At 31.7% G+C, this 25,363-nt stretch overlaps 1 protein-coding gene across 8 annotated transcripts in view; it reads left to right on the top strand.

The window, feature by feature from the left end:
- The window catches only part of knockout (Stork-head domain-containing protein knockout), a 234,907-nt gene that overhangs the window by 135,207 nt on the left and 74,337 nt on the right, over positions 1 to 25,363 (top strand). For 2 of the 8 annotated variants that reach the window (XM_076413506.1, XM_076413507.1), the window contains one exon: positions 18,053 to 18,084. The exons of 5 other annotated variants lie outside the window; for them this stretch is intronic. Coding sequence is in view for 1 of the 3 variants with exons in the window: in XM_076413501.1 (XP_076269616.1) it covers positions 24,017 to 24,046 (30 nt within the window). In the remaining 2 variants the exon portion in view is untranslated. Of the gene's footprint in view, positions 1 to 18,052; positions 18,085 to 23,640; positions 24,047 to 25,363 lie in introns of those variants that run through there. One more of the 8 variants, XM_076413501.1, reaches the window with a different exon arrangement.

Genomic DNA, 25,363 nt, shown 5'->3' with positions numbered 1-25,363 from the left:
TCGGCAAATGGAATTTATACGCGGATTTAGTTACAATTGACTTTTCTCGATACCGAAACCGGCAATCAAACACGGACCGCTAATAAAATGTGACAATGTCCGACGATAAATCAAAAACGAATTCAGTTTTATTCGGGCCGGAGCATATTGCCAATATCGATTGCATATGCAGTGAAAGTGCTCCGTGGGAGTTTCGGTTAACGATTTTTTTTGTAATCGGACCATTGAATCAAAAGCTAATTAAATTTTTCAGTAGAAGTTCGGATTTTACCTGCACCATGGCAATACGTTTCAGACCAATAATCCACTGTGTTGTACGTCTTTTAAACTACTTGTTATTGATTTCTTTAATAAGAGAATTTAAATCTGTGGGTACAACCCCCATCTCTCTAAACCAATCTGTTGCTGAGGCTAGGGATGTTGTATCTCTAGAACCTTATGTACTGTTGTCCTATGCCATTCATATTCCAATATGTACGTGGAAGCGCATTTTTTTGGTTTATATTTCAGCCTATCATGCCAGACTGCATCTATTTTAATTTCATTCTTGTTCATTTTCCAGGCATCTACTGACGACGTCTACAATGTCATGTACTTGTTAGACTGTTCCATCATCCTTTCGGAATCCAAACTGGTAATAGGGAATTATGTTGTTTAGGTACTCCTTCATTCTGTTTAGACTGATTTTTTTTCTTTTATTTAAACAATAACTGGTTTTATCGTGTAGTTGTTTACCAGGTTTGGGTACCATTACAACTTGAGCAATTTTGTAATATTCCTGGAACTGTTAATTTATGTTATTAAATTATGTTACTCCTTCCATAGGAAGAGGAAAACGAGATTTGACTCCTTAAAAGGACCTCTTTTCCCCCGTTACCTCTTTAGGGAAGATATATTTGCTAGTAAAATTGAACAGGCTGCTGATTGGTCTCTGTCTATTTACCCATTCCATCCTTTAGATACTTCACATGTTTTGGTGAAGTCCAGAAATATACTAATTGTCAGAAGAAGTCATGTCTTACCTGATTCATTGAGGAATGTGTTTCTGCCTCAAAACGTTCCCAAATTATTAAATTTCCTCAAATAAATCTTTCTATTTTTAAATTTAATTTTTATATATACATAACTTCAGATTGACTTTTGTTTCAATATTTGTTTGCGTAGGTTTGGTTGCTGCATTATAAATGACTGCAATATTGTTATTTAAGTTCAGATATGACTATTCAGACACAAGCATAAATAGCGTTGAAGAATTTATGTACTCTTACTGGTGCACTGCACATACGTTTATAATTGGCTCCTATTTGGAGGAATAGTTTCACTACATCAGTGGAAAGGTGTTCTTCATGTTCATTCTTCATGTATTTCTTCGCTAACGAAACAATCGATCGAAGGATTTTTGCAAAATTTCAATTATTAAATGATATGGCGTTATAAAATACTGCTATACTAATATATAATATATTGTTAATTACAAGCATAAATAAACATAAACATAAATTCGGCACAGGACGACAGAACCAGAATGTTGAGAATCAGTCAAATGAAACCAATAGAACCGAAAATAGTAACCAAGTACACGGCTGAAGCATTCCATAGTAAATAGTAGTAAAATCAGTCGATAGTAAAAAGTAGTCAATTAGTAAACAGTCGATAGTTCCCAACGCTACTTAAAATGTAGCGAGTACCTTCGCTATGTGTTCTTCTATCGTACCAAAGTTTTTAATATTGCTCTTAAGGATATACTCTTAAAATGTTAAGCTTTAAAAATATGAAAAAAATCGGTGTTTTCAAATATCCAGACTAAACGAATTAGAATTCTCTCATAATGAACGCACTGGTTTCGAATATCTTTAGTATTTCTACATCTCTAGCTAGATCCGTAACATCTTAACCACATCGTACATTTTACAGTTCGCTACGATTTTATGCTGTATCGCTATCGAACGTTTCTCTCATTCATCGAACGATTTTGTCATCGTTAGTCTCGCCCGGTTGATTTTCCGTAATTAATCAAAAACGATCGAAGAAAAACGGTTCTGGTCATGTCGTACTGTATGCAAAATATCGCGCTATAGCGAAAAAAATAAACAGTACGACGATAGTCAGTGATCTTTTTCATCTGGACTTCATGTCTTATAAATAAAAAACGTATTTAGAAAGGACATTAAGACTCTCACCAATTAAGACGTTTCTATTTTTACGATGCTAATCTACTTTATTTAAATGATATTATATTTAAAGCAGTTTTGCAATATATACAAAATGTGCTGTTACTGTGAAAGTGAGAATATAATACTTTGCGACCGTGTTTCAATATCAAGCAGTCTAAACATTGGTTTGTTTAATCAATTACCGAGTTTTTTTTGTTAATTAAAAAACGTGACGATCGCCTTCTATCTCTCGATCAATTTGTCGATGCTGTTTCCTTAGAATTTATTGTAGTAGAGAATAATGACAGAAAGGTAACAAAAAAAGATTGTTTTGGATCCCGCCCCCTTTTTTTTGAACTAGAATATAAGGGGATATATATGTGCCCTTACTTGACTTTTTAGAAATTAGAATTACACAAGGTTACTAACTCGGTTCAAATTATGGGCCCTAACAGATGAGATCGAATTTTAACGTTATCTTCAATTCAATTTTATCAAGATTGGTTCTAGTTTGGCAGTTCTGCCCTCTTATAACGGCTGTCCGCTGACAACGTTGCAGTAAACATTATTTCGAACTTGCTTTTGTACTATGATTGTACTTTGGGATATGTTAAATTACAGAGCCGGCATTACAATTTTTAATTATATTTTTGAAATATACACGTCTTTGATTGGTCATGTTGAAAACTGTGTATATTTATGTTATTTTCAAAGATGTAAATGTAAAAGTAACGCAGCATCTAAAAACGAAATTTGAAACGCATTTTTCTCGCATATACATTTTTTCGAGACGTTTGACATGGTATCTCAAGTTCTACAGAACCGATTTATTTGAAATTTTGAGTGAGCTTTCTTCATGCATTCTGTTGTATCAAAGTAAAAAATGTCAAACAACTTTTTCACCAAGTTATGGTTGTTCGAAAAAACGAGAATATATATATATATATATATATATATATATATATATATAGATACATAATACATTTGACAGAAAGTAGTTCCAAAAAAATATAAATTTAAGTTATTCTTGTCTCGGTGATCATTGTTGAATAAAAAATAAATATAGTTCTCAGTTTGCGTGTTCTAACGTCATAGTAATAAAAATGATAACAAAATATATAGTAATAAAAATGATTTAACCTCGTAATTTCACTGAGTATTTGGTTATTCAGAGATTGCCGTAATTTTGAAAAGTCGATTCGATCGATCGCTGTCACTGTAGCTTCGTAAATGTTTTAAAAAGTACCCTAGAGGACATATTCTTAAAAATGTACAGTTTTTTCAAATATCTAGACCAAAATACCCCTTTAATTTATGAAATCTGGGGTTATATTCAGGTATAAATCTCTCCTCGCTGATATTTCTCTCATTTTTCGATAGTATTCTGTTCTTAAATTTCTGTATTTGTAGATTTGCAAAAATAAAAGCATATTTGTTCATTCGTTGCATATGAAGAATAGCTTAATTTTCACGTATTATTTTCTGAGTTAATATTTTGCATGCTTAATGAATGCCATCGGATTATTGTTTATATTTTATCATTTAAAATCACCAAAAATCGAAAGAACGTTTTTTAATCAAAAAACCCAATAAGTTTATACATTAATTTGCAACATATTTTTGAATATAAAACTGAATAATTATTAAACAATCTATTCTTTTTATATACACATATATTAAGCATAAAATATCATAGTGAGAAAAGAAAATCGAATATGCCACAAATAAAACGTATTAACTGAGAACTAGTAAACGTTTTCAGCAATAATGTATCGCTTGGCATTAAATCACGATAAAATTACAAATATTGATTTTTCCGCGCTGAAAATGCAAATGGCGCATTTCAAATTCAAATTCATTGCAATAATTCACCGGTTGTGTTTTTAAAGCCCGTCAAGTTGGCGCTGGTATCTCCTTTTATAAAGGCGACGGTCGTTAGTTGTCGTTTATTGAAATAGTTTTGCAGTTCGCATACGAAACCGACAATTAATGGTGGATAATCGATAATAATAATCGTTAAAAATTATATGCATTATTTAAATAGTGTGAAAATGGTAGTAGTTTGAATAAATCTTATTGTTGTATGCATATTAGAGTTTCTATATTAACTTTACGACATAAAGTAACATTGGCGTGCTAAATATTATAACAGACAATGTTAAATGTAAACTATATTTGTTATTTATTTAGCAAATATCGTCCGTTAACTTTATATGAATATTTTACGGAGTTTTTGAGGGTTATTTGAAAGTTTTACTAGTTAGATACAAAGCAAATAGCTAATGGTTAATGATTGATAGCTACAATCGTTTATAATTATTTTTTTATTTATTATTTGAAAAGCCCATCAACCTCTTGGGTTATTTAGGGTCGAGTTACAACGTAGTTTTTAAATAAAGTAAACAAAATAATGACATTTAAGCTAAAATAATAAACAATTCAAATTGCAATAAAGGGGAATCACAGGAGGGCTATATCCTCGATTATGATAGCATACGCAGGACCTAGTAAAACCTGATCGTCAATGAGAAATACTAGGCGAAACCCAAAGTTAACTGCCAGAGATTGATGAATATTAAATACGATTGTGACAAGTCAACACAACACTACTTCGGCAAAAGTAAAAGAACTCAGAACTCACTAGAGTAATATAGTTTTTAACAAAAGTGTTTGTGCTAGGACGGGAGCTCCATAAAGCTAACATACATGGTAAGGTTGTAATTGACACATAGATGGCGCTACTAGAATTAAATCCATATGTTTTTTAGTTAGCCCTGACCGTCAAAAGATGTGTTTATAAATTTGACAGCTGTCGGATCATTAGTTTGTGAATTATAGCATTTTGAGTGAAGCAACTTTTGTTATTGTGCAAAAAATGTATAAAAAGGAATTTCACCTGTTGATAAAATATTGCTTTTTGAAGGGAAAAAATACAGTTGAAGCAAAAACTTGGCTTGATGCCATGTTTCTGGACAATACCCCAAGAAAATCAACCATCAGGAATTGGTATGCTAAGTTTAGACGTCGTGAAATGAGCACCGAAGACGGTGAACGCAGTGGATGACCAAAAGAGGTTGTAACCGACGAAAACATTCAAAAAATCCACAAAATGATTTTGAATGACCGTAAATTGAATTTGAATGAAATAGAAGACACTCTCAAGATATCAACGGAACATGTACATCATATCATTCACGAATATTTGGGTATGAGAAATCTCTATGCTGTGGGTGCCGCTTGAACTCACATTTGACCAAAAACAACGATGAGTTGATGATTCGGAGCAGTGTTTGATCAAGTGTAATAAACCCGAGTTTTTGTATCCATATGTGACAATATATGAGACATGGCTCCATCATTTCACTTCGAAGTCCAATCGACAGTCATCCGAGTGGACTGCACACGATGAACCCGCTCCAAAGCTTGGGAAAAAGCAACAGTGGGCTGGCAAGTTTATAGCGTCTGTATTTTGAGATGCGTATGGAATTATTTTCATTGATTACCTTGAAAAAGGAAGCCCATCAACAGCGACTATTACATAACGTTATTTGACCATTTGACTTTTCAATTGATCTGTTATATTATTTTTGGTCTTATTACATAGGTTAATCCCTACATATTCCCGTTATGAAATAATAATTGGATGGGACAATACCTGGTGAGTATAACAGGTCGATAGGAGCATTTTATACTCATAGGACCCAATCAAGGAGTGCCTTGTGACAGAATCGAAATCATCATCCCCAGAAAGAAAATAAATATTATTTCACAGTTATGTGTTGCTTATTTAAAGTTATTTATCACTGTAATATAAAGCACACGCTTTCAGCAACATTTCTCTTTACATTAAGCTACAAAAACATCAAAGTGTTGTTAAATTGTGTTGTAATATATTTAAGTCTCTAACATAATTTACTCAAAATTCGGGCAATATCAAAATCTTGTTAAAAATTTGCTTTTATTCTCACTATGATATTAAAAGAAAAAGTGTTTAGAGTGAGTTAATTAATAAAACTAGATGGTAATTAATTATCTCCGCTTAAATTCTTTTAAAAAGTATAAAAACTAACCAATCGCTGATACCATCGATTACGTTAGAACTGAAAGTAGTTATAAGAAAAGGACCTAACATTTTCTAGGATAAGATCAGATAGGCTTTAGTATTATGGATTGTATTGAATAAATTAAAATATTTCCGTTCAAAAAAATACCGTGTTACAAATTACAGCAAAATTGCTCTTAATTGGCTGTTTCACTATCATATTAATCACAAAAAAGTAAAATATAGAGTATGTTCTCTTTCTTGGCGTCTATTTTTGACATGAATTCCAATAAAACTGAGTGTATTTGAGATGTGTGAATAAAACTATCAAATAATTTTTTTAGTACGAAATGTTAGCTTTCGAATACCATCTAACGTAACACAGTAAGACTTTTGCAACACAAGATACGTTTTATTAAAGAATCAATTGGTAAATAATTCATTTCTTTTCACTAGACCTAACAATAAGTAAATGATTTTGTGGTTCTTTGTTACTGTGATAATGTCCATTGCAATTACAAATATAAATGAAATACACCTTAGAGGCTTAGAGAGTTTTCAAACCCGCCACAAGCGCAGCACAGAGGCTCCTTTCTTTACCACATTCAATTTTCTTGAGAAAATATTAGGTGACATAAGGTGACAAGAAACACTACAGTGACTTGCTGTATTATTTGTTCGTTGTCCATCAGTAAGCAATGTTATCTACAGTTAAATGTAGTATCATATAGTATTTTTTTACAATTCACTTTATTAGCCAGACTTAGCTCTCAGGAATTATAATTTATTATCAAATGTCAGGAGAGAGAGAGAAAAATAGTTTCCTACACATTCTTTGTCTTCCTTTTGGACACAAAATCATAATTAAACGTAATAAACATCAGAATTATTGTGAATATAACTGCATTCTACAAGTGCAAATATAAATGGCCTTCACGTTTTAATTCTTTGGTATTTAAATACGCCGGAGAAAGTAAAAGCAATGACTAATTAAAATTAATTTTACTACCTTTACAGATCGATCCCTCTTCCCTAAACAGTTATGATAACAATTCAGTTAGGAAAACATTCTAAAGTATTTTTTTTCTATTGTTCGCTGACTGCTTGATATAACTGTCGGCTGTGTTTGATCGAGGAACATAATATTATAAACAAGTTGTAGTGATAGAAACTTGTTTGTAGATACGCCCTAGAGTACTTGAAGTTATAATTTTCTAAATTCTATTTATAGGATGGTTTATAACGCCGTTTGGCATATGCGTGATATCAGAAGCAGGAAGACAGATAATTTGAAGTGCTAGTGTATTGTAAAAATGAACACGCCTTTTGATATACGCAGCGTGGTCGAAAAATAATGTATTTATTATTTATTTCTATATAAATATATATGATATAGAGACAAATTTTTAAAATATATTCACTGGTATCTAATTAACAAATGTATTAATGAGAAACTGTATACAAATATTCGCCTTCACATATCAAATTCTCTCTCAGCAGGCTTGGTGGCGCAGTGGTAAAGGTAACAGGATAGTCCTCCTAGTGCTGCGAGAGCCGCGGGTTCGAATCCTGCAGGGGAATGGTCGTAAATTTATGTTTGTGATTGTTTAAAATATGTGATTGTCCTAGGCAAGAGTGTAAAATCCGACAAGGAAAATGATCCAGGTCACGCGAAAATGTATGTTTCTGTTGCATACCGAAAGAATGGTCATTTAAGTAACAAAATTCAATAAAAAAATTATTTTTGAATGATTTTTTTTGCCTGATGCAGGATAAAAATCTTTTAGGTCGACAAATTTCAATGTAAAAAGGAACGCAAAAAAGCTTTTTACCGCAATACTATATAAGCTAACCTATCAGAACCAATAATATGCCTCCTACCATCTAGGATTCAATATATGTTTCAACTGCGTCATCATGAGTTTGTCCAGTATCAAAATAAATTTGACATTAGCGTCTTATAATAAATAAAACTTAAGCTCTTCAACATTTCTGCAATTATTCCTTCATATCCTATCAGGGTACACAAATAGGATGATTATTTATTTAATGCTATACAATCTGGCAATCTCTAGATACAACAGTATGGTATTGCTCTAAAGAGAGTCAGAGACATACCTGCAAACCGATAAAGGTGTTATTACAAATGGTCAATATATTTTAAATACATTATATTACAAAGATATTTTCCCATTTGGGGCTCTTTAGATAGATAGCCTGGTGCAGCTTGAGTGGGACAGCTTGATGAAGAAAACAAGCTTTGTCTCATTATGGTCTTCCTTCTTTTGTCCTGCTATCTCTTTGGAAAATACAATTAAACAGACTGCTGATTGGTCACTGCCAATTTACTCATTCCTTTGTAATGAGACACAGAACTCTGTATCTGAATTGTGAAGAACTAATCTCAGTTTTCTTCAGACACATATTCACTGTTGGAAGAAGTTGTAGCTTATATTACCTATTGTTATACTCTTTACCTACTCACTAATACAACATATCACTAACAGAAAATGTTACTATAGCTACATTTGGTGATGATTCTGCGATGCTTGCTACTGGAGACAATTGTGAAGATGTAACTAGAAAACTGCAACACGCAAGTGGTAATATAATTAAGTGGACCCAGATATGGAAAATAAAATTAAAATAGTAGATTTTGATTTCACCTAAACCCAAACTGTTCCAATATACCAATAAATATGAATAGTAATATTATCCCATACATTAACAATGCTAAATACCTTAGGATGAATCTTCATATGAAAAAGAAATAAAAGAAATCGAATGAAATAAAAAAAATTATTGGTTATTTGGAAGATCTAAATTACCTGAACTTACTACATACACTATACAACCAGATAATAAAACCTCTCTGTACCTACCGATTACAGTTATGGGGATGTTCTGGGACAAGTAATATCAATATGATATTTCAAAATAAAATACTAAGAAGAATTATGAATGCACTAATACTACAGAAATAGTTACTTACATGGAGACCTTCGGATTCCAACTGTTACAGAAGAAATTAAGAGAGAAATTAATCTTGAATAACACTGAACTTAAGAGAAAGAAACCATATGATAAACACATTAACTTTTATATCATTTTATTAGAGATTAAATAAGAACCAATGGGTCTTCCTCTATAAGTACATAGTTTTAAGTTACTGAAAAAATGTGTCACCTTATCATTTATATGTCAATTAGCTGTGTTTTGAATAAAAATGAATATATTTCATTGTTTAAATTATATTCTCTGGATATAAACGTTATTATGTTTTTAAAAATATTATTTTTATAATTAGTTAGTACTGGCAAAAATATACAAAAATTGAAAATAAAATTTCTATACATTTTAATATATCACCATTATTATTACTAACAATCAATATTATTATTAATTGATTGCCTATTGCATTTATGTACTATAAAAACGTTTATAAATTATTATTTTGTAACTATTTCTTTGGGATTTTTGCACGTACACGATTGAAACTAAAATTGATTGGACTTGCTTACGTGTTTGAAAAAGATGTTAAACTCGTTTCAGATTTATTTAGTCAACATTGAAGGATTGGTACTTCTAGTAGTGGTCGCAGAACAAGTTCACCTTGTGACGATAATAGTTAAAATTAGGATGACAAATCTATATATATACTTATAGTTTATTTTGTTTTGTATATTTTTTGTATATTATTTAAGTTTTATTATAGAATATTGTCCATTTTATAATATTCAAGTGATAAGTGGGACATAATTTAAAATATATATATTTCCAATACAGTTTCTCGCTGATTTTTGATGCACTTTTTGCATAACTAATCATATATCGTTCAACACTAGGTTTCAAATGTATGATATTGCAAATTTAAGCGATTTTCTATGAAAAGTTCCTTGATATTTTTATTGTTCAGAAAATATAGAAAATTGTCTGGTACAGTGAAATAAGTACGTGCTGTTTTGTTTCTGAGAACATAACGTTGTGTAAGAATATGTTAAGACCAACAGCATAGCTTTCAGTAGAGCATCCGTAGCGTTCTATACAAGGTGACGTAGATAAAATAGAAATTAACGTTATTCCCTTCATCAGTCTAATATCAGAAAAATAGATGTTACAAAGCCGACCAAATATGTTTAAAATGGTTTGGAATTTCGAATCAACAATGCACTGACAGAAAAAACTCAAAACAAAGGCGGTGATAAATCACTCCGTATTGTATTAACAGTAATTTTTTTAATGTAAAACATAACCTCAATAAACTCAAACTATTTTTTATTAAAACATATAGAGACTAAAAAAGAAAACTTAACAATAATATTCCATTATTTTAAGAAAGACAGCGGATACTAAAATTCAAACCATGCTTGACAAATTGTCTTGTAAAGGTAAGGTGTTGTGTTGACTGGCTATATCTAAAACCAACATATCTACAACTAAAAAAAAAAAAAACAACTTGTTTCGGAATTAGCAACACCAGTATAGCTGCCAACATAGCTGTATTCATCGGTATTTAGAGTCAGATAATATTTTTTAACATTTTACCCTATTTTAAAACAGATCAAATGCAGTCTGATAAGTTCGAGCATCTAACCGAATCAGACTGCTAAAGTCCGGCCGTTAAACGTCTACAAGATTGTTTAAATATTAATTATAATAACTATAGGTTATAAACCGGCAAACGTTGTTTTAACGCTTTGCTTGTTTTGATAAATTTTTATTCGCTGTTTATTATTACTCTGATGCAAAATACCGAAGCCAGACAAAACAGATTATGTTCATTCATTGCGAATTAGTTACTTCGAATGGGAACGAAATAATGGAGTAAAAAACTGCTGAAAAAGTAGTTTTTTTCAACATAAACTTAATTTAACATATTTATTTCAGAAGAAACTGTTAATCTGAAAAATATCCATAGAAAACTTGGAGATATGGAGTTCTTTGAGGGATACAGAGCGTCCTTTCATAAACTCTTAGGTAATAGAGGATTTAAATGGTGTAAGGAGACTTCATCAGACATTGCTTTAAAAAATACAATTTTTCAAAAAATATATTAAAATCAAAGGAAGACCTGTTATTTCAACATGTGTATTTAGATGAGACATGAATATTTCAGAAGCTGACCAATGTACCCAATAGCCATTCCTGGCAAGATGATCATAAAAATAGTATTAAGGCAACAAAAGTTGATAGAAAAAGATAAACGTTGGAATACAAATTGATGAGGTGTTATTAGTCATAACATTTTTTAAAAGGTCATTGCAGATATATCGTTCCTTATACGGGAAACAGGAGTGGTTCCCCTTCGGTTTGGATGAACTCAATCGGCACACATTGACAAATGATGGAATCGTGAGCAAATGTTAGGTATATTGGAAAATAACAGCTTAGTGTCGTCACTTGAATGAAACTTTCTAAATATTGGATTATGCATTCAATGCTGCAAATTTTGACAATGTGATGAGAGTTGAAATAACTAAAGGAGAGATATAATGAATATAATTATTGTAGAGTGTGAAAGTTTTATGTGAACAGATATGTGTGCAATTGTTCAGGATATACATGAGCATTTGGTTAAAATGTGTGAGGAGATAAATAATACTAACTGTTTTGGAAATATGGCAAATCCATTAGGAAGAATTCAGTTATTAACTCTAATTTTTTGCCGGCTTGGTGGCGCGGTGGTAAAGGCGATATGACGGTCCTCTTACTGTTGCGATAGAAAATGATCCCAGTCACTCCAGTAACCATTCTGGTTAAGACCGGATGTCTTCATGTATGACTTCTAAAGTTAGTCACTCGCCAGTCGGTAGGTTTAATGCTGAGGACACGTTAAACTCTAGGTCCAATCCAGATAAACCCCTAGTTGGTAAAAGGAGACTTTAAAATATATTTTTTAAAAAAATCTAGTTTTATCAAGAAAAATATATAATTAATTGTTGTTTTGGGTCCTTTAATAATATATGCATTAGATCTATCCTAATGTTAAAATAAATTATATTTGGTAACAGTATTTTTTAATCTAATGATTATATATGAATAATTAAATATTTTAAGAACTATAATTAAATTTTCGATATCATTATAGAACCGTTGTCCTACATGTCGACTTTTTGCGCTTTGCGAATACAATGAGGCACTGGTACTACCATTCTTTTGATAAAGGCACACACCGAAACCGGCATAAACACACTATTACTCAATGATCGGCGAAAACAGTGCAGAAATGCAGTTGTTCAATTCAGCAATTGTTTCCTAGTGGAAATGTGACACTTGGATAGTTCAGAACAATGACGCCGTTTTTTTTGGGATGAAAGTTCTTGCCGTAATACACATACCTTACGGACTATTCAGTTCGCCTCCTTAACCAGATACTATATCTGAAAGTCTCTCGACAGATGAATAAAAAACGTATTATTTCATTAACAATGGCGGAGAGAATATGTAAACGGTAAAAGTGATGTGTGAGCCCGAGCTTCAAGTATGGTAAACGTTAATTTGGTTTTTAACGACTTTTTTTATTATGCTAGAGCAATTTTATAGCGATAGATCATTATCAGTTAATTCTTCGTATGTAGATGAGATCAAACGTTTTGTTGTAAACATTATTTTAAAAAATATCTCAATAAATCTAGTCTTTTATCTTATAATTTTCTTCGAAAATCTAACAAACCATTACTACAATAAATCTAAGTCTACATTTTATTTCAATAGTTTTATGATCGTTATAATTTTCATAAGTCTATTCATTGATTACAATTAATATTTTAAGGGGTTAGATTTTAACGCTCTTAGAGGTTATATTAAATACAACAACATAACCTTTAAATATTAATAATTTTCTATTGAGCATTTTCTATTGAGTGCAGGATAAATACATTAGTATGTATTTCCCAAAATTTTAAATTAGACTGCTTAAACTAACATTGCTATACAAGTTCGTGAGATTTGATTGGCATCAATCTTCTGATTTCCTGCGCGTTGCCCAGTAGCTATATTGTAACTAGCATTGGGAACTTTCGACTGAAATTGACTATCGACTGTTTAGTAATTGACTACTTTTTACTATGGACTATTTCAGTCAATATTTTTGGTTTGACTAATATTACTACTTTTTACTATTAACTGTTTCAGTCAACTGTTTTCAGTCACTATTTTAGGTCCCATTGATTTTGTTACTATTTACGAGCAACTGTTTCAGTCCTGTACTTTCATTTACTATTTTTCGACCTACTAGTTTCATTCGACTGATTTTTAACATTCTGGCTCTGTCGTAGTAGCCAAGACCTTGGCAAAAATACCCAATTTATGCTTACATAGATTTATATGTAATATATATATATATATATATATATATATATATATATTTTTATGATTTTTTTGGTAGTCCGCTTGTAAATAACAATATATTGTATATTAATATAGCAGCATTTTGGAACGTTATTTTTTATGATTGTTAATGTAATAAGGTAAAAAATTAAAATTGTGAATGATAAATAGTAAAATACTTTTCACTGTTTTTATGTCAACAATAAGTAATATTTCGATTACTGTCTCGATTTTTGCTCAAAAATATTTCCGTTCAATAACAAATAAAGCATTTACTTTATTAAAAAAGACTCTAGTAGTTATTACGCCATTATTAATAATTATATCACGGATTACTTTTTTTACTATGATTAGGTATATGTTTGATTTTTATTTAGTATTTATGGTTATTGTACATATTTAGTTTTTAGGTTTTGTTTAAGTTCTTTTGTATTGTCTGTATTTATTATAGTATATTATTTAAAAATAGCAATTAATATATTAAAATACAATAAAACTTTTGCGGGTTATCATTCCATTCCATATAAAATTCCATTTCTTTTTACAGATCTATAGAACATTCAAATATAAAAGTAATTCTACTTCTTTCAAAACGAAATAATTAATTGCATGTTAATGGTATTCAGTACTTAGTTTTTTCCTTTTCTTTTTAAAAGTAAGTACTTGAAGAAATATGTATATGTCCGTCTTGCTTATACTACCGTTGGAAAATATAAGCATCTATAAAATTAACAGCTTTAAGCAACTATCTCCGTCCTTTCCTCCCTCATAATTTATACAGGAAAGGATTCGTACATCTTGGTCTGATATCTGTTTCGACTATTTTGCGACTATAGACTATTTCGACTGTTTTCAGTCGATAGTTCCCAGTGCTAATTGTAACCTTACATAACGTTTTGATGACGGGATCTCGGATAACTTCATAGATCAAATTTATTCGGATGTCATCATGTAGTTCCTCGTTGATTATGTAGAGATAAACACAAGTAATATACAGCAAACATAAGTAATTAAGAAAAGAGCTGTATTTAAGCAGTGTTGGATTACTGTCGGTTTGATTTGTATGAGCAACCCTATTTTTGCACGCCCAATTTAGCATGCATGAATAAATTCAACGGCAAGTTGAGACATAGTAACGATTCTGGAACCTGTTCATAAGATAAATAATTATTTTAATTTGAATTGAATGAATGAATGAATAAAATAATGCCCCTAATGAAGCTTCAAATATACAACTAACAAAGCTCTCAAAAATTCAGTTATTATATTGAATTGATTCAGAGATCGAAGGTAGATGAGATCATAAATAATATTGATAATATAATATAGAGCATTCTCAAATGAAATGTCGACTTCCAAAGACAAAGCATATTCTCAAAAAAAAAACTACAACCAAGTCTAAGATATTATGAATCCATCTGGAACTCTAAATATAGTTCTTTTTCTAAAAAGCAGCTGTTACCATAACTGCTATCTGGAAATGACATAAATCTAAAAACACTTAGTTTCCGTTAGATGGTTAAAAAATGGTGACTTAAATTTAAACAAATAACTAGTACTAAATATCTTCAGTCTTCATACTAATTATCTAAAGCCAAATTAGTTCCACTATAGGCATCTAAATTCAACAAAAATAATATAACTAATTCGAGATAAAACACTGCAATATACCTGTTTTTGTATAGTTACCTTTCGCATTATATCACCATCGTTCTAATGGGATACCATACATAAAACAAACATGGAGAAACGTGGAACGCGCCAATGAATCTCCACTTTTGGATATATAATTTCAATATATCATCATAGCAAATCGGTAGGGGAAAGTTGATGGGTTTTCGTGTGAAAGTATCAGATAAATAATTAAATACATTGACTCGACAAGTCGATTTAAACATTACCAACATGAGTTATTTAATTTTTTCATTGTTGCTCATAAATATATGTTTAAAAAGTTCGTATTTCTAATAAATGACAATTTATTAGTGGAAAACATAAATTTAAATTTTAAAACAACGACTGTAAATTTAATTTGAATTATCTCGAGCATTTAAACACTTGATGTTCAATATTCTTCTGCATCAAACTTAAAAAACTCACTATGTTTCTAAGTAAACCATATTTTGCTGACTTGATAAATAAGCACATTAATTAACTTTATATTTATTTACAACCAAAATTTACTTCAACGTACTTCATTTTGGAATCAAAATCTCTTAAAACGTTGACATGTTAAAAAAAAGTGAAAGATTTAAGCTGAAATACAAAAAAAATGTGCTGTTTATTAGGTAGTAAAAGTAAAGTAAAGTTAAAAATAGTGATATATATGTTAAGCCCTATTGTTATTGTTATTGTCTATCACAGAATAAGTACTTGGTAATTTTAAAATTGTAGATAATTAGGATAAAAACAAATAGATTATTAGTGTTAATTTATTTTAGTTACATTATATTAATAAATTAATTAATAAAATTTTTCTTTTTCTATACTTAAAAGTATATTAACTTATTCCAACTATATATTAAGAAAATCTCTTAAAACAGATTTCAAACACATTTAATAAAATATTATTTTATGAACTAGGCTACTGTAGTAGATGATAATGTTTTCATAAATACTAGAGAGTTGCTCTGGAAAAACAAACAATTATTCTTTCTACATAGTAATTTTAAACATAGCTAGTAGTTTTTTTATATTAAGAGAATTAATATCACATTGTCTTGTTTTATGAGAACATTTGAAACTGATAAACTTCTCTACTCTCCCTTTCTACTACTTTTTTGAAACCTGAATGGAGGTGAATGGTGTACAATTCCATAAAAATAAGCCTAAGTATTTCGAAGAAGCATTAGACTGATAAATGCATTGAAAGAAACATATTGTATAGTTTTATTAGCAATATAAATTTAATTTATTATACCTCATTCTGAATGAAATTTGTTTCCAACTACCAATTACGAAATTAAAACCTTTCATAATTTTTTCAACGACAAGGTAATTAACATGTTATTAATAACTTATTTATGTAGTAGCAGTGAAAGTTGCATTTTTCTGTCAAGTGGTCTTTCAGTCCACATCCAAGACCATCTCGGTTTTTTTGTCGGAGTTTTTCTAAAGTTTAATTTAAAATGTGGGGTCCGTGTGAGATACCCTGAAGGCATTTCACTTACTTTCAATCAATTTCCGCCATATAGATATAATTAAATCAAATAATGGGTGCTATGTCAATAAGGGTATCATATATTTCGAGCATATTAGTTTCTATTTTGTTATGTATTAGTACCATATAACTAATAATTATTTATTAATAGAGTAATAAAAAAGCGACATGTTCAGGATACGTTCCACAATTATAATTTGTTAATGTACAACTGATGTTGGATCTGCTTATTAAAGTGTATATAAAATTTTCGTCGAAACTGAAGATGCGTTTATATCAGATTTTCATATTTTGTAGTCAAGGCTCTGCAAATATGTTATATTGTTAACCTGTGAGTAGTATTATGAATTTATATTGAGGGGTTTACTAAATTATTTCTAACAATAGAACTACAAATTGGACGCCACTTGCCCTCCGTAATTACCGAATAATGTCCATTGACAATCGATTATTATAATTTGTTTGTATAATTATGTCAACATTAATTATCAAGTACGGTCCAGATAATCAAACTGTACTTGATCGCGTTCATTATTTAGTTTAGTCACATACCATGTAACCTATCACAAACTTTTCCAAGCCCATCAAATATATCTAGAAATTTATTGTGATGCTGTCTCTTCATATCTCAATTGTCAGATTTGATTTTAATTATTTAAGGTGGATGACTTCGATGACAATGATAAAAAATGATCCGAGAGATCAAAAATGTTCGGAAACATTGAATTATAAAACTTATTGGACGAAAAACTAGATCATATTTATAATGAACTTAATATAGAGCAAGAGCAAACTATCTCCAGAGGTTTACATGCGATTTGTTGTTGTTGCAGAAGAAGGGAAAATGACTACTAAGCGAAGTCAGTTCATAAAGTTCCAATATCGCAGTTTTATTAATTCGCAGGCAAAACAAGACGAGTTTTCTGTGGAATATCTTTTGGGGTCATTTTTCCAGTGGTCCTAACGCGCTTTCGCGATTTGGACTTAGCCCAGCTATCTAAATTCTGTCGGGATACTGTCAGTTTTCAGTCCCTCAGTGCCCGTCAATTTGTTTATTTCGTTTTGCCCTCCTTAATTACCGTATAATGGCCATTGACAATTAATTATTATAATTTGTCTGTATATTTATGTCAACATTAATTATCAAGTAAGGTCCCGATACCCAAACTCTACTTGATCGCGTTCATTATTTATGCCTCTACTGACACTTCCAACTACCTAGCGCACATTTCAAATATTAAAATATAACAGACATTGCAGAAACTGCTGAATAATTTTCGCGTAGTTGAAATTCAATTATTTTCACAATTATACAGAGAAATTTTCGATTATTTTTCACCAGTTTTTTAACATGTTCATTTGTTTCAGGTAATTGAAATACTCCGCAGTCCTCGCCATAGGTAAATATTGCTTTTAATAAATTACAGTTGTCTGTAACGCAATTTCTATAAGATAACGAAAATTTCTATCGCATTAAATAAGACATTTTGTGTATCGTGCACGTTTCCCACATATATTATATTAATTTAAATCTTGTTTCTTTAACTTTCTAGATGATTGCAATCGTTATTAATTGATTAGTTGTTTGAAATAAAACTGTCCAATGTAACAGAAGCATTTGAGTGAATAAATTCTTACTAACATAACGGGAAACAGTATATATTTTAGGTATGCGTGTTATGTATATGTAAAACAAACTAAATTAGATTTAAACATTTTAAGTAATCAAGGAATTAAGAAAAAACTTCGTTTTTATCAATAAAATCTATGCTAATGCTAAAGTTCTGGTGACATCTGAACGGAAATTAAAAAAAAAAGTTTTGACAAAGGATTGGAAAATAATAACAGACTATTTTCAAAAAAGATTTACAGTAACGAACTAATGGAAGAATTTATGGATTAAAAATCCTTCGCTTTTCATTAAAATAATGTAAGAAGTAATGACAAATATATAATTATTACTGATTTAACAAAACTAAGAACAATACTTTCTAAACTGAGGAATAATGAGGACTAAGAATAATAATGAATCAAAAAAATTATAACTTTAGTTTCAAAAAGATGGACAGATTTTTAGTCTATCAAAGAATCTTATGTATTTACTCCTATTCTGTTTTTATTCACGATTTCCAAATACTTTTTAATCATAATTTATTTCGGTTGTTGTTTCTGATATTGCTAGAGTTACCATTACAATTTAGGAACTAATTTTAGTCCCAATGTCGCTTGGATTATGTTATTTACATACGATTAGAAACATGTTAGCATATTTATTGACAGCACCTACAATGTAACATGGATATCAAACTACAGGCATCGGCAGTCGACTCTAAACTACTCCTACACACTGTCAACTTTTGGGTTTACACTTAGATAATTAGCATTTGAGTAGGTAATTGTTTTCTGATAAGCTGAGAGTTCCAGATTCATTTTATCAATTTAAATTATTTACATTTATATTTAAAACTAGCGACCCGCCCCGGCTTCGCACGGGTGCAATGCTGATACTAAATTAAATACACTACAGAAAAAATATGAACGTTGTATATAAAAACATAGCGGCCCGCTCCGACTTTGCACGGGCATAAAATATATATGCCTATGTCACTCAATGAAAACATGATTAAAATCGATCCAGTATTTTTGGTTCATTCATTACTGCCCTTGGCCTGCACGCATTAAATTTAGAGTAAAACAATTCCTCTTCCCCTATACTTACTATGAAGATTTCCTGCTATCTTTGGAATATCTAAATTCATACAATTTTTATTACATTACACATTTTTAAACGCAAATTTTAAATTTGTAATATCTCCGAAAATATTTGTTTAATTTACATGCTGTAGGGAACCATATTGATCTATATTAATTGCACACTGTATTTAAGGTACTTAATTCGATAAGGATTAATGCCGTATTGCTTAAAATATCTTCGTAAATAAGCCATTTTCTCACGTAAAAAGTAAACAATAAAAATGGTTAATGTGGGTTATCCATAAAAGATAAACATATACCATCGCGGACTTTTTTGTAGACCTTTTTATGGTATACAATACTGTAGTACATTAATTTGATCTAACTCGTAGGGTTAGGCAGCGTTTTTGCTAATTGCTAAATAAGCCTAAAAAATAGGTTAATTTACGACATCACGTTAGAAACCTCTAAAATTAGCAATGTTGCCTTAGTATATTATGCATGTATTATACATATAAACCTTCCTCTTGAATCACTCTATCCATTGAAAAAAACCGCATCAAAATCCGTTGCGTAGTTTTAAAGATTTAAGCGCACATAGGGATATAGGGACAGAAAAGGCGACTTTGTTTTATACTATGTAGTGATTAGTATATTCAGGGGATGAACGAAATAATATGTACACAATATTTATTTATCAATAAAGTGTTAAGTGTAAAGTATCATTTACTTTAAAACAGATTCTCTGATTACGATTCATTCTCGAAGTAGATTCATGAACTGTCTGAATATTTTCCAACGGAATATTGTCGTATTCTTGTAGCATACCACCTAACCAAAGCCTTCGACAAGGTCTGGCACGACGGTTTGATTGCAAAGTGCGTGCGGTTAGGCTTCCCAGAAGACCTAACCGCGCGTATCAATCTTACCTATCGGACAGATCTTTCCAGGTCAAGATCAAGAAAACGCATTCCAGTTGAAAATAAATCTTACACCTCAAGGTTCCCCGCTGGCCCCAGCTTTATTTAACCTCTTTATTTCAGCGTCTTTTTATCTGCCAAGAGACCACATTAACGTCGCGTTTTACGTTGACGACACTGCATTCTTCACGGCTTCCAGGTTGGAGGTTAAAATTCAAGATAAACGTTCTTGCGATAGAGAAACGTCTAAGCAGCTCGATCATGCGGGCAAGTGGTTCAAATACTGGAGGTTGCAAATCAACTCCCTGAAAACCGAGGCCATCATTTTCCATAAGACGCGTTACGTACTGCGCGTCCTGCTACTTAAGATCGACACACCAACAATTCCTTGGCTGGATAACGTCACGTACCTATCTCTCCACTTCGACCGACGGTTCGGTTCACAAATCTAGAAGGCAATCCAGAAAGGTTCTGGGATAGCTCAGGAGTATCCTAAACGCGCCATGGTTTGTCAGAAATAATCAAATTCGCGAGCTGGTGGACATGCTGGGAGCTTAGCACCGCGTCACCGCTAACCACCCCTTTTTCCAGGCTAAAACGACCTCATCCGTCCCTGGAGTCATAACTTTTGCACCTATACGACAGTATACAGTTGTTAACGCAAGTTTGCGAATCAATAGGACCGCCGGGTCCTCGTGCCCAATAACAGCGGGTGCCATATCCCAAAATTTAATGCAGTAGCAGTAACGATCCACAGGCGGTCAACTGTGAGGCGGTTTTGGTTTAGTGTATTGGTAAGCCCAGAGGCAGTCTCACATAACCCGGTCCAACTTGTCGCTCCAAAGCAAGTATCCGCAACCTGGTATGCGTCATGCTTTCCACCACCTGGTTTTAGGCCAGAACAAAAAAAAATTGTAAGATATTATTTGAGATAGAAATCTACTCCTCACTCTCTAAAACCTCCCATAACTGTTCAATTATATTGAGATCTAACAAGTGTGCAGGTCACGGAAGATATTCGTTAATATTCTGATGCTTCTCAAACTAAGACTGCAAATTTTTGGCTGTGTTTATGGGCCTATTATCTCCTTGTAATGCGGAAGTATTTGGCAGTAATATACTACTCATAGTAAGTACTCCATCATTGAGGACGTCGAGATATTTATTTGCGTTGGATTTCCCTTTTCCTTAATATCTACATTTTACAATGTTACCACAGGAATATGTGTAGCTCCGTCAATTAAATTAATTTAAAGATAGCTGAAATCCACTAGGTATGTATTGAAGATAGGGTGTTGGTACAGATAATATTGCTATATAAAAATATTTACGATTGATTATATAGTTTCGATTCTTATATTTTTACGAAAATTAGCAATAAACTTTGAAACTTGAAAAAATTTAAACTTTGCACAGACTAAAAAGACTGAAAGAATTTACGTTAACAATATGTTATAATAACATGGTAAATCATATGTTGTGTAACCCTATAGTACTTTTATAATTATTTCCAATTGGTTTCCATCTTAGTCAACTTCCTCAGTTTCTTATTTATGTCACAGTGTCCACGCCATGCGAACCACACAAACAATGGCAACGTTCTAGCGCAATATCGACGACAATAATAGGCAAAATAACTTTCGTCGTTGTCACAAAATAAGGCAATAGCAAATAAAATTATAATTATTGCGGTACTTAGAGTATGTGATACCGGTTTGCGTTCCATTATAAAAAATATACGTCTTTCCTTTGGGTGAAACGTATTAGGTGAATGTCTAATTATTTTTAGATATTTTGGCAAATGTATTTCATACAGTCATATTTTTCTTATCGTATTCTCTGTCTGTCTGGCCAGTTTATAATGATTCGTAACAAATTACTCTCTTAATTTACCACAAATATAATAAAAGAGCCTTCTTTAAGTAGATGTTATGTTGATTTTTAGTATATTCCTTTTGGCGGTTACTTGCAACCCTTATTACATTTGTATTGAATTAGCAAACAAAATTACTCAATTTTCATTATCTAATCAAAACTAGGCTGGGCAGTGAAATATTTTACAAACATAGGTATTATTGTTTTAAATCGTTAGTGCAGAATATTGAGACCTATACCTCTTAAACATCTATAGAAAAAGTGGCTACTAGTCTAACCAGCCACCCAGTAACAGTTGACAACACTGTTAATTTTGTTCTATGTTAATAATCACATAAAACCAAATCTTATTCTTTTAATTCTGCTATATAACGTAACGGTGAACGAAGTGGGCGCCCAAAAGAGGCTGTTACCGACGAAAACAGTAAAAAAATTCACAAAATGATTTTGAACGACCGTACATTGAAACTGAATGAAATAGACAACACTCTAGAGAACCAACTGAACGTGTACATCATATCATTCACAAATATTTAGCTAGGAGAGAGCTCTGTGCAAAGTGGGTGCCGCGCGATCTCACTTTTGATCAAAAACAACGACGAGTTGATGATTCGGAGCGGTGTTTGGAGATCATCAAACGTAATAAATCGGAGTTTTTGCATGGATATGTGACAATGGATGAAATATGGCTCCATCATTTTACTCCAAAATCCAATCGACAGTCATCCGAGTGGACTGCACACGATGAACTCGCTCCAAAGCATGGGAACACGCAACCGTCAGCTGGAAAGGTTATGGCGTCTGTATTTTGGGATGCGCATGGAATAATTGTCATGGACTACCTTGAAAATGGAAGGGCCATATCAACAGCGACTATTTCATAGCGTTATTGGACCGTTTGAAGGACGAAATCGCCGAAAACGGCCGCAATTGAAGAAAAAAAGTGCTGCTTCACCTAGACAATGCACCGTGCCAAAAATCCATGAATTGGGCTTTGAGTTGTTTCCTCATCCACCGTATTCCCCAGATCTGGCCCCAGCGACTATTTCCTGTTCTCAGATCTCAAAAGAATGCTCGCTGGGAAAAAAATTTCGTCGAATGAAGAGGTGATCGCCGAAACTGAGGCCTATTTTGAAGCAAAAGACAAATCGTACTACAAAAATGGTATCGAAAAGTTGGAGGGTCGCTATAATCAGTGAATCACCCCGAAAGGAATTATGTTGAATAAAAAAAAACTGTTTCTTCCAAAGAAATATGTTTTAGTGTAAGCTGGTTGTAATTTTCAATGGACCTGTTAAGGTAATCTTTATATAATAATTATTCACCTCTGCTGTTATCACCTAAAAAAACGATAATTGAATAGTTAAATTTCCTTTCGTTACGTAAACGCCTCCGCCACGAAAAAAGAACGAGAATCAAAACTGGTTTCCGTCTTCTAGGTAAAACAATATTCGAACCGAACCAGCCAGTATCAAACCACGTGTCACCCGAGCAATCCTAATTATTATCGCGTACAGAACGTACACACAATGTTGACGCGGAACATTAGCAACGAGCGATCCTGGGTTCGCAAGGTGGTCGATCGTCTCGCGTAGGTGATAATTCACGTTGGGCATTGTCAATTGGCACGGAGAGAAGAAATTTCAATGCTGTCCGCTTTATTAGCAGTCAAAAACCGTTCGGTCCGGTGATAAGATGTCGGTAGCGGCGGTGCGGTTAATGATATAACGATTTTTGTCGCTTGTCGTGTTTATTTTTGTGCTTAATTAATTTCTGTGGTCGCCGAGTGCAGTGACACCCCGGATTAATTGACGGATTGATTTAACGGAATTCGCCGGCAATTATGTATTACATTTTGCCGATAATTGATGAAGTGAGTCTTGCTTTTTCCGTATTCGGATCCTAAAAAGCGAAAAATTGATATTTGTTTCTCGTTTTTTTTTCTAGGTACACAATTCTTCATTGATTTTAACTGATAATTACAGTTATCTATAATATTATCAATTGTTATGCTTTAATCACAATAAATTGTGGGCTACAGAAAAAATAGACCTTTACTATGTCTATGAAGACTTTGAACTTTCATTGTTGACCTTAAAATGTCGGACAAGTGAATTTAAAATTAATTATTGATGTATTTTACAAGAAATTCATGGATGTTGTCCAAACCAAATTACTCTTTGAGGAATTATCGCAACATTATATGATATTATTTGAGAATTAATAACAATATTATCTTGCTTAATTAATTTCTGTGGTTGCCGAGTACAGTGACAACCCGGATTATTTGAGGGATTAATTTAAGGGAATTCACTGGCAATTATGTATTACATTTTGCCGATAATTGATGAAGTGAGTCTTGCTTTTTCCGTATTCGGATCTTAAAAAGTGAGAAATTGATATATGTTTCTCGTTTTTTTTCTGTGTACACAACTCTCCATTGATTTTAACTGATAATTACTGTTATCTATAATATTATCATTTGTTATGCTTTAATCACAATAAATTGTGTACTACAGAAAAAAAGACCTTTACTATGTCTATGAAGACTTTGAACTTTCATTGTTGACCTTAAAATGTCGGACAGGTGAATTTTAATTCAATTATTGAAGTATTTTACAAGAAATTCATGGATGTTGTCCAAACCAAATTACTCTTTGAGGAATTATCGCAACATTATATGATATTATTTGAGAATTAATAACAATATTATCTTGCTTAATTAATTTCTGTGGTTGCCGAGTACAGTGACAACCCGGATTATCTGAGGGATTAATTTAAGGGAATTTACTGGCAATTATGTATTACATTTTGCCGATAATTGATGAAGTGAGTCTTGGTTTTTCCGTATTCGGATCTTAAAAAGCGAGAAATTGATATTTGTTTCTCGTTTTTTTTTCTGTGTACACAATTCTCCATTGATTTTAACTGATAATTACAGTTATCTATAATATTATCAATTGTTATGCGTTAATCATAGTAAATTATATACTACAGAAAAAATAGACCTTTACTATGTCTATGAAGACTTTGAACTTTCATTGTTGACCTTAAAATGTCGGACAGGTGAATTTTAATTCAATTATTGAAGTATTTTACAAGAAATTCATGGATGTTGTCCAAACCAAATTACTCTTTGAGGAATTATCGCAACATTATATGATATTATTTGAGAATTAATAACAATATT

This window comes from Rhynchophorus ferrugineus, unplaced genomic scaffold, assembly GCF_030347505.1.
Source record: "Rhynchophorus ferrugineus isolate W39M unplaced genomic scaffold, kcgeb_rfMv2 rfM9, whole genome shotgun sequence".
Classification (NCBI taxonomy): Eukaryota; Metazoa; Arthropoda; class Insecta; order Coleoptera; family Curculionidae; genus Rhynchophorus; species Rhynchophorus ferrugineus.
The sequence above is the reverse complement of the archived record's forward strand: the minus strand, read 5'-3'. Positions and strand labels throughout refer to the sequence as shown.